At 44.6% G+C, this 12,577-nt stretch overlaps 1 protein-coding gene and 1 non-coding gene across 3 annotated transcripts; one reads left to right on the top strand and one right to left on the bottom strand.

Annotated features, from left to right (window-relative positions):
• Positions 1–3,699: 3,699 nt before the first annotated feature.
• On the bottom strand, positions 3,700–7,987 carry LOC136538225 (alkaline ceramidase-like). Of its 2 annotated transcripts, XM_066530217.1 has the most exons (4): positions 7,520–7,987; positions 7,071–7,425; positions 4,359–4,622; positions 3,700–4,267 (listed from the first exon to the last, which is right to left on the bottom strand). In XM_066530217.1, exons 2-4 carry the CDS (start codon positions 7,325–7,327, stop codon positions 4,207–4,209), a joined length of 582 nt encoding a protein of 193 aa, XP_066386314.1. In that variant the 5' UTR covers positions 7,328–7,425; positions 7,520–7,987; the 3' UTR covers positions 3,700–4,206. The 2 variants fall into 2 exon arrangements, with proteins under 2 accessions (XP_066386314.1, XP_066386313.1); XM_066530216.1 differs by having other exon boundaries at positions 3,704–4,622.
• Positions 7,988–11,217: 3,230 nt separating this feature from the next.
• Positions 11,218–11,324, top strand: LOC136541150 (small nucleolar RNA R71). Its single transcript, XR_010780244.1, has one exon. It is a non-coding gene; the product is annotated as a small nucleolar RNA R71 (small nucleolar RNA).
• The last annotated feature ends 1,253 nt before the right edge of the window (positions 11,325–12,577 follow it).

The following is a 12,577-nucleotide window of genomic DNA, read 5'->3' as shown; positions in this document are numbered from 1 at the left end:
TTGACTGCTATACAATTCCATTGGACCGCTGGGACATGGTGCTCGGGGTCAACTTCTTGCGCACCCTCGGACCAATATTATGGGACTTTGATGACTTGTGCATGGCGTTCACCAGGGCAGGTCAGCGCGTTTTCTGGCGAGGTATCGGCTCCACCCGAGATGACGTACAGTCCACTCGCCGCCTCCATGCTATTCATGACGGGACAGCATTGCTGGACAAGCTACTCGCCTCCTTTGACGGTGTGTTTGCCACGCCTGAAGGCTTGCCCACCGCTCGCGCCTGTGATCACCGCATTCATCTAGTGCCCACTGCGGTACTAGTGGCTGTGAGGCCTTACCGCTACCCACAGCTACAGAAGGACGAACTGGAGTCACAATGCGCCGAGATGCTGCAATTGGGGATGATCCATCCTAGTACTTCAGCTTTCTCTGCCCTGGTTTTGTTGGTCAAGAAACATGATGGCTCTTGGAGGTTCTGTGTCGATTACCGTGCCTTGAACAAGCTCACTGTTAAAGATAAATTCCCAATTCCGGTGGTTGAAGAACTACTGGATGAGCTCCATGGGGCACGGTTTTTCTCCAAACTGGACTTGCGTTCAGGGTACCATCAAATTCGTATGCATACTGATGACACTGAGAAAACGGCCTTTCGGACTCATGAGGGTCACTTTGAGTTCTTAGTCATGCCCTTTGGGCTGTCCAATGCACCGGCAACGTTCCAAAGCCTCATGAACACAGTGCTCCGGCCATTCCTGCGTAAGTTTGTACTTGTGTTTTTCGACGACATCTTGATCTATAGTCCATCTTGGTCCACGCATCTGCAGCACCTCAACGCAGTCTTCACTGCCCTACGTGACCATCAGCTGTGATTGAAAAGATCTAAATGCGACTTTGCTACGACGTCGGTTCATTATCTGGGACATGTAATATCTGCGGATGGGGTTGCAATGGATCAGGAGAAGGTTGCAGCCGTCGCTACCTGGCCTCAGCTTGGCAATGTCCATGCTCTTCGGGGGTTTCTCGGCCTAGCCGGGTACTATCGTCGGTTCATTCAAGATTACGGCTCGGTGGCTGCACCATTAACAGCGCTGCTCAAGAAAGATGCTTTTCTGTGGTCATCTGCAGCCACCGACGCTTTCAATGCCCTCGAGAAGGCCCTATCCAGTGCACCGGTTCTTCAACTTCCTGATTGGGACAAATCATTCATTGTCGATTGTGATGCCTCCGGCTCTAGATTCGGTGCAGTACTTCATCAAGGCGGAGGTGCCTTGGCATTCTTCAGTAGACCCTTCGTAGCTCGGCATCACAAGTTAGCCCCATATGAGAGGGAGCTCATCGGCCTTGTCCAGGCAGTTCGGCACTGGAGGCCGTATTTATGGGGCAGGCAGTTCATTGTCCGCACAGACCATTATGCGTTGAAGTTTTTGTTGGATCAACGGCTCTCTACAGTTTCCCAACATCAGTGGGTGAGTAAGCTCTTTGGGTATGATTTCACGATTGAATATCGGCCGGGCACCCTCAATATCGTGGCTGATGCGCTGTCTCAGAGGGAGGGGGACAATCTGCTGCTTCATGCAGTCACGGCGCCTTCCTTTCAGTTATTTGACGACCTACGCCGCGAACTGTAGCTGGATGATGACCTTCGTGCGCTGCGTGACTCCATTGTGACCGACCGGAGCGAGCCATGGCGTTTGGCTGATGGTTTGATCATGCGCGCCGACCGTGTGTTTGTCCCAGCCAAGTCCTCGGTTCTCCCAGCTGTTCTCCAGTTGGCGCACGGTGCTGGTCATGAAGGTGCACATAAGACGTTGCAGCGCCTTCGCCAGGAGTTCATGATCGACCATGACCGTCGCCTTGTCCGAGATTTTGTGCGATCTTGTTTCACGTGTCAGCGAAATAAAACTGACCATCTACACCCGACTGGTCTCCTTCAGCCTTTGGAGGTTCCCTCGCAAGTTTGGTCTGATATTTCCATGGATTTTGTGGAAGGCCTTCCGCGTGTACATGGGAAAAGTGTGATTTTAACGGTGGTTGACAAATTTTCAAAGCAGGCTCATTTTTTACCACTAAGTCATCCATATACACCAGCGTCTGTCGCCGGAGTGTTCTTTGAGGGCATTGTCAGACTTCATGGTTTTCCGACATCCATTGTTAGTGATCGCGATCCAGTGTTTACAGGGCATGTTTGGCGCGATATCTTCCGGCTCGCTGGGGTAAAGCTAAAGATGAGTACAACTTTTCACCCACAAACCGATGGACAGTCCGAAGTGGTCAATCGCACAATCACGATGTATCTACGATGTCTAACTGGTGATCGCCCTCGCTCTTGGCTTCAGTGGCTTCCGTGGACCGAATATTGTTACAATACTTCATTCCACTCCTCACTTCGGACAACGCCGTTCCAAGTGGTCTATGGCCACCCTCCACTGTGTCTGTTGCCATATGCTGCTGGCACGGCTAGGACAGACAGGGTGGACCAGCTGCTAAGTGATCGTGACGAGTTTCTAGCCGATGGCGGGATCGATTGCTGCAAGCTCAGGAGTATGCCAAAAGGCATTATGATGCTCACCACCGACCACTTCAGTTTGACATTGATGATTGGGTTCTCCTGCGCCTTCTCCATCGGCCGGCACAGTCCTTGCTGCCAGGTTTCCGTGGCAAGCTTAGTCCACGGTTTGCTGGTCCATTTCAGGTTCTTGAGCGCATTGACGAAGTGGCTTATCGCCTGCGTCTTCCGGAGGGCGCTCAGATTCATGATGTGTTCCATGTTGGGGTTCTCAAGCCGTTTCGGGGAACCCACCCGCCAGTACACCGCCGCTTCCTCCTCTCCGTCATGGCAGGGTACTTCATCGTCCTTCACGTGTGCTTCGTTCTCAGTTGCGCCGCGGTGTGTGGCATGTGTTGATTCAGTGGGAGAACATGCCAGAAGATGAGGCCACTTGGGAACCCGTGGAGGAGTTCCGCACTCTTTTTCCTTCGTTTCAGCTCGAGGACGAGCTGTTTCCCGAGGAGGGGAGAGATGTTATGACCGGTAAGGTCTATAGGCGTAGACAGGCTAGGAGTCCGGCTTAGCCGGCCAGTTGGTTAGGAGTCCGGCCTAGCTGGACTGTCGGTTATCAAGTCCTAGAAAATAGGGTGTTTATCCCTTAGAGTTTGTTATTTGATTAAATTAGGTTTGAGTCGGTTGGATACCTCTTTGTATAAGTACTAAACAATTATAATAGAAGGATTAGCCTGAGATTAAGTTTAACTCACCTTGGGCCCTCAGGGCGTTACTGTTCACGATACCCTATTATCGCTGCTTCAGCCAGCCGCCGAGCACGGCGTCTTCCGTTCATCGCCGGGGTTCCAAGCCCAGGCCCTCCGTCTCTCACCCCCTACGGCCTCCGGTCCCTAAGCCACAACAGTACTGCGTAGTCATCCAATCATGCAAAAATGGCACGAACCCTCCTAAGAGTGCAGATGTTTCCACAAGTAGGATACCATGCAAACAATGGGAGCGCATACTAACCATTTCCAGATAAACAGCCTACGCCAACCGCAGGCGCGCTTTTACTATCCAGATATAAACAGCCTACGCCACCCACAGACACACTTTTACTAATTATTCCTATCCAGATAAACAGACTAGGCCACCCGCAGGCATGCTTCCTCCGAAGCAGTGCATACAAAAATAACAATCAGAGCAAGAACAGCTCAGCTCAGGAGAGTTGTCTATTGGCAGCAACACAAGTCCATGAATCAACGGTCATCATATGGATGGATGTATCTCCTTGCAGAGTGGTAACTAGTACAACTGGACTCCATTCAACGACAAACGAATAAATAAATAACTCAGTCCTATTAGCACCAAAAGGCAATTGCAAAGAAACCAAATGAAAGATGGCCAAAACTAGGACACCAACTAATCTCTGTTTGATGATTAAGTATGGTACAAAACAGGTGCCAGTCAAAAGTTACCAAAATCTATTGTGACATCAGAACATTTATAGTCCGTAATCATTTGGATGCCCATATACAAAAATGCCACAACTTGTCTGAGCACATTGGGGGCATTAGCTTCCTGGTGGCGGACTGAATAGCAGCAGTGTTCAACAGAGACAAATCATTCCCTCTTTTCTGGTTTCTGGACTTTGACATAAGGCAAAAATCCAAGAAGGTGTGTGATCCGCGGCTCCCACCCACGTTGCTGAGCCCGACAAAACATTAGGAATGTGTTTGCATAGTATGAGTTGAGGCCCATAAGCACATGCCACCATGCGTGCCCCTGCGGGTTGACATACCAATGTGAAAGCTTTTTACAGAAGATGCGATCAACTAGCCAGCAGAGAGTCCCAAGGGTTAATGTAAGAACCCACAACTTTGCAAGCCGCTTCGCAGCCACGTCTTTCGTCTGTATGTAGTACTTGTACATCCGGGGGATGCAGAGGAAGCAGAGGCCAATGTAATGCAACTTGAATACAAGTTGGAACCGGGCAAAGAAATGAACTACAGCAAAGGCAGCACCATATAGGAAAAGGAAAGTTGGCATTGTGCTCCTGTAATGCCAGTCCGGTGAATAAAGGACATACATATAAAGAAGGATCTCCCAGACCATCGGAGTCTCATCACTCTGTTGCAGGCTGGAAAAAAGAACGTCAACAAAGCAGCATATTACCAAAAAGAATTTGCACAAAGTAGAGTGAACATTATGGAAATTAACTACAAGATGACTAAACAGGTCACAGAGGTGGGAAGTTTATGAAACATCCAACAGTGAGCATTATGCTAAAAGTACAGATTACAACCCTTCACACTCCTAAAAGGCAGAGAAACCCTTGAGTTTTGAATATGGATTCTAGTCCTCGTTTCAGGCAGGTAATATAAAGTTAAACAGATCCGTCCCAATTTCAAATGAGTTCTCTATGCTGAGTGAAGTATATGGCAAAGGTCAAAATTAACCATTGTTACTTGTTAGTTTTTTTCTGTCATTCGATACACTCAATGATTGGTCAGGCTGAAGCTGCCAGTTGATCAATCATAAGAGATGACTAGATTACCTTAGTTTTTTTTTCATGAAACTGTTGATGAAGATTGATTAGAAGCAGATACAACAAAATAGAACAAAAGCAGATCTTTCAACAAATGCGGTAGACAAATGCTGAGATTTATCAATGGACATCAGAACAGAGAGAATTTTGGGCATCACAATCACAACATATGCCAATCTGTGTGTTGGTCAGCAAGTGCATCAATATATTGCAAAAAATGGAACCATATGTGCCAAAATGGAACACAAAATTTATGCACTTGATGTACTTTCTGCAGGCATGTGCATGCAAAGTGTATTTGGTGCGTCCAGGGCGCCGTTAACTTAAGAGGTAGATCAGGAACCATTTTTTGCACAAAATAAACCCAAGAATCCGAAACGGAAAAAATAAACAACATAACACAAGAAAGAATACTGAACATCTAAGCAATATACCAAAGTTTTACAGACAATTTCACCTATCTTTGTTTGCGAGCTAGAATTTTTGTTCAGGAGAGCTATGCTTTCAGGGTCTAGAGTGGAAATAACTTCTTGTGCATGCTACTGCTGAAAGACTTGTGCCAGAAGTTGACACACTACTCTAGCACATGGACTGATGTCAATCAAGACATTATGAAGAAAAACACTCCTGAGAAAGCTTGTGCAGTAACAGAATTGTTGTAAGCTGTGACTTTTTTTGCACAAAAATAGAAGACCAGTGCAAACGCTACATCCTGAGCCCTCTGTGCAGCGCCAAATGCACGTGAAGACTGCAATGCGCGTGACAAAAAGGGAAAGATTGCACAAAAAGAGCCCAACAATGTTATGTTCCATGTCACCCAACGGGCTTCAGCTCAACACAACAAATTGCGCTAAAATATGTAGCCTTGCAGCAACAAATCTTAAATCAGCAATTCATTGGTGGTTTTGACAGAATGCACGCAAAGTTCACCCAAGTAACCCTCCCCCCCCCCCCCCCCCCCCCCCCCCCCCCCCCAATACCCGGTGCACCCACCATATGCATGTGTATTCACCATATAAGTCACTCAAAAATTCAAGTTTAGCCCCCTAGTAACTTAATATTGCTATGCCCCCACCCCCAAATGTTTTTTCCTGGCTTCGCCGCTTAATGGGTATCTCAATATTCTGAAACTTCATCTACTGAGTCTGCACATAATCCAAGAGATAGATATCTTCCGGTTTTGAGTCAAAATATATAATATTAGAAAAGGTTGCACAAAATAAAAGGAGAGAGCCAACTGTGCAATGAATTTTTTTTTATATATAAAAAACTATGAAACATTGGATCAGTTCCATATCTATAATTCTACAGAGAAAAGCAAACAGATGAATACTCAGGAAAGATAAATAATGCAGATGTTCTTGATGAAGCATCAAATCTAGAAGCAATAAATTAGAAATCTCCTTACAGTTAATGGCTAACACACTTTTATTTTATAACAGATGAACAGCTCATCTTCTGTGCACTTTTATACGCAAAACGGCTAGATGGAGAAATAATTTCCAGTCTTATGCCAATGGCCCTTTCCCAAAATGGTATCGACAGTTCTAACTTTAATAAATACTCCAGTCAAAAAATACTTGTCACATTTGACTAATGGTCATTGATGCATATCTTTGACTTCTAGAATATAATCGTAAAATTCTTCAAAATTATGAGAATTTGCAAGTATTTTTTTAATATGAATTACATGTTTCCAAACTCAATAATTCAAAAATTATTCATGTTTGTAATTTTTATCAAGGTTTGACCAAATCTTGACTTAACCGACATGTTTTTGTGACCGGAGGGAGTAGAGAAAAACATATAGGTAATTACTTAATAACTTATAACACCAAGAGAAGGTATACCATGGCAAACAAACAACACAAGAATACAATGCACAAGGCCATTCCATAATGACCTGAACTCGATCAAGTGCATTGGAGAAAAGAATAAGCTCTAGTTATAACAGTTTCTCAAGTAGGTACCAGTAATCACAAAGTTAAAAGTGTCATTTCACATAAACATAAAGAAGTTTCGATTTAAGAGAGAACTTACAGAAGTTGCAAGGTGGCATGGAAAATCATACTCCCAATAGCAAGTATCATATTGGATATGTGAAGGACACTGAACCGTTTCTCAAAACCTTGGCGGAAAGCATTCACTAATCCAATAAGCGCCAAAAGAACGCATGGGACATTAGAGATGGTATTGTAGAATTCTGCGATATATGATGAGTGTGCATAATTCTCCTCGCACAACTCGGTCGTTGATGTAACAGGCCCCCAGAAGCTCGCTACCATTGAATCCGCCATTCTTAGCTCTTGATTTGCTACCCTAGCAACAGCCTATGTCACCAGAGTTGGAGGTCAATGTGGCTGGTGCTAAATCATGAGTGCACCAAAGAAATAATCTGCAACGATGATATACAAATCAGGGTTCCACATATGAAATTATTCAGGCAGCTTCATATGGGAGCAGCAGTTTCGCACAGTAGGGCGTCATACCTTGTGGTCAGGGAGGATGGAAGGCGGCGAGCGCGGAGAATGGACGTCGGCGTCGGCGTCGGGGAGGCCACGAGGACGCGACGGTGGGGCGCCCGAGATGCGTCGGCAGCGGCTGTGCAGGGGACGGGGGCGAGCGGCTGGCGGGGTGTTGGCCGACGTTGAACAGGGCGTCGGGGAGCCTCCCGGCCGGCGATGGACAGGGCGGCGGGCGGGATTCGCCGGGGGAGGACGGAGCGGCGGGATCCGGATCCGGCGGAGGAAAGCGCAGGCCGCGGCGGAGGAAGCCCAGCACCGGCGGAGGACCTCCCGATCCGGCAGATGGGAGGTCCGGCGACGGGCCTGGGGCGGCGGTGGTGGTGGGGACGGAGGCCGGCGACCACGGGATGGGGGCGGACGGGAGGAAGCCGCGCGCCTGCGGGAGAAAAACGAACGAGCAGACTTTTGGATAGTCTGTTTTGGCCCAACACGACTGGGCAGTGGGAGGACGATTTAGGCTGCGTTTAGTTCCCCAAATGAAAATTTTTAACATCACATCGGATGTTGTGGATATCGAAAGAGATTTTCGAATACTAATAAAAAAATTAATTACATAGCTTATCTAGAAACTGCGAGACAAATTTATTAAGTCTAATTAATCCATCATTAGCGCATGTTAGTTACTGTAGCACTTATGGCTAATCGGGTCTAATTAGTCTTAAAACATTCGTCTTACGATTTCCAACCAAACTGTGCAATTAGTTTTTTCGTCTATATTTAATACTCATGTACCGTAAGATTCGATGTGATAGTTTGAGGTGAAAATTTTTTGGAACTAAACCAGGCCTTAGGTAGCCAACGGAGGCCTAATAAATACTAAATTCATTTTAAATTATAGTTTGTTTGACTTTTTTAGTTTTAAATTTGACCATCCGTCTTATTTAAAAATTTATAAAGATATTATTTTTTTGTCACTTGCTTTATTAACAAAAGGTTCTTTAACAATGACTTAAAATTTGACTATGTTTATATAAAAAAAAAATTTTGAATAAGATGAGGAGTTAAACTTGAGGTAAAAAAACAAGTTAAACGAATTATAATTTGGAACGGAGGGAGCAGTCTGTAGTAGATTTTTATTTGTCTTTCACTACCTAAATTGCGGATAGGTAGTGGGATAGTTAGCAGGTCCCTACTTAAGTCTCTATAGCTAAATATGGGGGCTCGGACCGAAAATCATGCTCCAGCAAGACTCCTACTCAGGTCTCGAAATTTGAGTGTGCAAATAGATCCATCCTTCAGTCCTCATTACTGGGGGCTCACCCCTCGGACCCTATCCTGTTATCCGGTTGTTTACTCTCGTGTCGTATGGAATCACGGTTCCTCCCCTGCTCGAGGTGTACCCCCCTCCGATGAGCGCCCCCCCCCCCTCCCATCCGGCGAGCGCCTCCCTCTCCACCGCAAGCGCGAGCTCACGATAGCGAGCTTTCTCCTTCCTCGTGCCGCCACCAGTGGAGCGGATCCGGTCGCCTTTCTCCGGCGAGCGCGGCCGGCCGCCCCGACCGTCCACCGCCGGCGTGGCCACCGGAGGAGCGGATCCATCCGTATCCGCGGTGCCTTTACCTCGTTGCTCGTGGCCTCCACCCCGGCGCCCACAGCGATGGCTTTCCCACTGGCTGCCTCTCTCTCTCTCGGTAGTCGCAGCCTCGATGCCTCGGCCATGCGCTCCTCCCTGCGCTCGGCCATACCCTCCTCCCCACGCGTGCCTATGTGTCGAGGTAAGGAGAAGAGAGGTTTGACCCAATGACGAGTCACGCTGTTGACATTTCTTCATGTAGCCTTACGAGGCACGCTGTTGACATTTCTTAGCATCACCATAATACTAAGTTGACATCCCTAGTCATTTAATTTTTTATGTCTCCACGGTAAATATTTATTATGGGTTTTTACTCCGTAAAAGTTATTTATATGGGGCTTGAAATTTATAATGACATGATGAGAATTTTTATTTTTCTAATGCAGATGTTGAAAAGTAAATATGCTAAGATAAAATGATTAATGCAATATAAAAGTAAATATAGAGAACTACCGATTTACCTCCCGGCGAGGTTTTGGGATTTTAAGTCCGCCGAATCAGACTTCTTCGGTCGTGTTTTATTCCTCGGGTGCATCAGTTGGTCTCGGAGATAAAGACCCTGATGGTTGTACTGGCTTCTCATGCCACTCCAAAATGTTTTGGACTTGGCTTGAAAGCAAATCGCTCTTCCTTGCCATTGATATAAAATTTAATTTCTCCGGCTCCGACATCAATGTGTGCATTAGTAGTACTCGGGAAAGGTCTCCCAAAGATGAGGAGTGTCATTCATATCTTCATGCACATCAAGTACTACAAAATTCACTAGAACAAAGAAATTTCTTAGTTTTACTGGAATATTCTCGGCGAGTTCTATAGGGTAGCGAACCGATTTGTCAGTTAATTGCAGGCACATCGATGTTGGCGTGAGTGTTGAATAGTTGAGCTTGTCGAAAACCTTCTTGGGCATGATAGTGACGCTTGCTCTAAGATCGTATAGGGCATTCTCAAAATTTTGGTTTCCGATCGAACAATCGATAGTGGGATATCCTGGATCCTTCTTCTTGACAGGTGATGTGTTTAGGATGGCCACACTACACTCCTCTATTAATTTGATTACCTCAGTGGTGGGCAGTGGTCTCTTGTTGTTCAGGATATCTCTGAGGTACTTCGCATAGGTGGGTACCTATATGCCATCTAGTAGAGGAATATTGATATATAACTTTTGAATTACCTCTATAAACTTATCAAACTGCTCATTTATTTTGGCTTTTTGATTCCTGTATGGAAATAGTAGGAAGGTGGTATCGTGAAAATCTTGCATCATATTTTATGCTTGTGTCTCAACTTCTTTAACTTCATCGTACTTCTTTTCCTCTTGTGCTTCCGCCGATGTCTTACCTGTCCTTGTCGGATATGGTGGATCACGAGTAGACTTGCACCTCTTGTGGTTATGGCGTTTACCTTTTCAAGGTTAGTGGCAACAGGCAGAGCAGCGACCAACTGAGCTAATTATGATTCTATCTTTTTATTATAGCTAAGTTGGTCTTTTATGGCAAAAAAAACTATCCATTTTAGTATTTATGTTTTTTAACACTTCATCTTTAAAAGCATGCTTCTTAGCAATATTCTCATTAATCCTGGCTTGTTCTAAGATCAAATCTCTCAACGATGGTTGTTTAATATTAGAAGAGTAATTTCCTAGGTACTTACCTTGGTAAGTTGACAATTGTTGTTGTTGATTCCATCCTTGTTTCTGTTGTTGAGGAGCAGAGTTGTTGATGACAATGTTTGCCTCTTCTTGATATTCGGGGAAATCAACCCCCAAATATTCTCCACATACATTTTGAGAATTAAAAGCATCTTGAATGGCCTAATGATCTTTCTTGTAATTGGCTCGCTGTTCAAGCTAATTCAACAAGATGTCCATCTTGGTTGATAGTGCACACACCTCTTCTGGTACTTCTTCGATCTTATTGCATGCTTGAATATTGCATTGAGACAGACCTTGATTAGAGGCTATCTTTTCCATAAGAGTTTTAGTTTTTCTAAGAGTGATGACATAAATGATCCTCCAGCAATAGCATCAAGTTGTTCATGAGCTTTCAGAGTTAATCCATGGTAAAAGTTTTGCATCAACAATCAACCTTCCATCCCATGATAAGGACAATCTGAAATGTATTCTTGGAAACATTCCCATGCTTCTAGAATGGTTTCTCCTTTCTGCTGTTGAAAGTTGGAAATCTTTCCTCTTAAGGCATTGGTCTTGCCTATAGGGAAAAACTTTGCTAGAAAGGCCTTCAAACATCTTGCCCACGTATTGATGTTATCTTTGTTGGTGTAGAACCACTGCTTCGCCCTTCCCACTAGCGAGAATGGAAACATGTGGAGTAGCGACGTCCTTGATGACAATTGTATTGCTAATCTCCAGAAAATTCTAAAGATGAGCACTAACATCTTCATTTGCCTTTCTACTAAATGGAGTAGTTTATACCATGTTGATGAGGCTTGACTTGAGTTCAAACTCATGGTTGTTGGTTTTGAATGTTGGTCCAGTGCGGATGTTCTCAGTGCTTGGAGCAGAGAACTCACGCAGAGCCTTGTCAACCGTAGCTTCAGAAACTGGTGTTGAGCTTTCTCTTGATAGAATTTGCTGATGAATCAAGAACACTTGTAAATTTATATATATGTATTAATATCTGCAAGCACACAGATAATATATCATTGTAGCATTTCACCCGGGTGTATGCCAGGTATCGTTATTTATATTTTATCCATAGGGAGGAGCGATGGGATTGGCACAGAGATATTGTCAAATATGTATACTTATGACAAGATCATTAACTCTCATGCTATAGCAGGGGTAAGTCAAATAATAAATAAATGATAAGTGTAAGACATTGATAGTAATCTAGATATAGAAATAGATACTCATAAATATAGTATGGCTAGGTAGGAGATTAGTTAAGAGCAAAAGATTTCTAAGTCATTCCTTATTTACTAAGTCTTTTGTACACCGAAGTATATACACTCTCATCTATAGCATAATTAACTCTAAATCTATGCATAAGGAACATTACTAAGGAAGATCAAGAACAGAACTTGACTCCCTTCGCAATTGGGTTCTACTTGCTCTACAGACAGAGAGTGGACTACAAAGGACTCAACGGGAGTGTCACATCTGCGATCTACCACATGACCCAAAGTGTAGAATGCATCCGCAGGTAAATAATATTTAAGCACCACACTTACATAATGTCGATCACTTAACTCACTCAAGTATTGAGCTAAGCGCTTTGCGAACATATGCATAAATTCGTAATCAATCATGACTATATCAAGTATATAACTAGAACAAACTAGGAACATAATAAATAGCAACATATTATTGAAGTAGCACAAAGTCATAAATAAAGAGGGATACAATGGATATATCGGCCTCTGGATGGTGAATTCGGAATCCTAAGCAATAGCCCAAACTCCACTTGAACCTTGCTAGCTAGCCTATACTA

The sequence above is a fragment of the Miscanthus floridulus genome, chromosome 2, assembly GCF_019320115.1.
Source record: "Miscanthus floridulus cultivar M001 chromosome 2, ASM1932011v1, whole genome shotgun sequence".
In the NCBI taxonomy this organism is placed as follows: domain Eukaryota; kingdom Viridiplantae; phylum Streptophyta; class Magnoliopsida; order Poales; family Poaceae; genus Miscanthus; species Miscanthus floridulus.
Note: the sequence above shows the minus strand (reverse complement) of the source record. Positions and strands in the feature narration are given on the sequence as shown.

Coding starts and splice junctions, on each gene's coding strand:
- LOC136538225 (XM_066530216.1), bottom strand. CDS start 7,327: ATGGCGGATTCAATGGTAGCGAGCTTCTGGGGGCCTGTTACATCAACG. Junction 4,623..7,070: donor CATGCCACCTTGCAACTTCT/GTAAGTTCTCTC, acceptor TCTTTTTTCCAG/CCTGCAACAGAGTGATGAGA.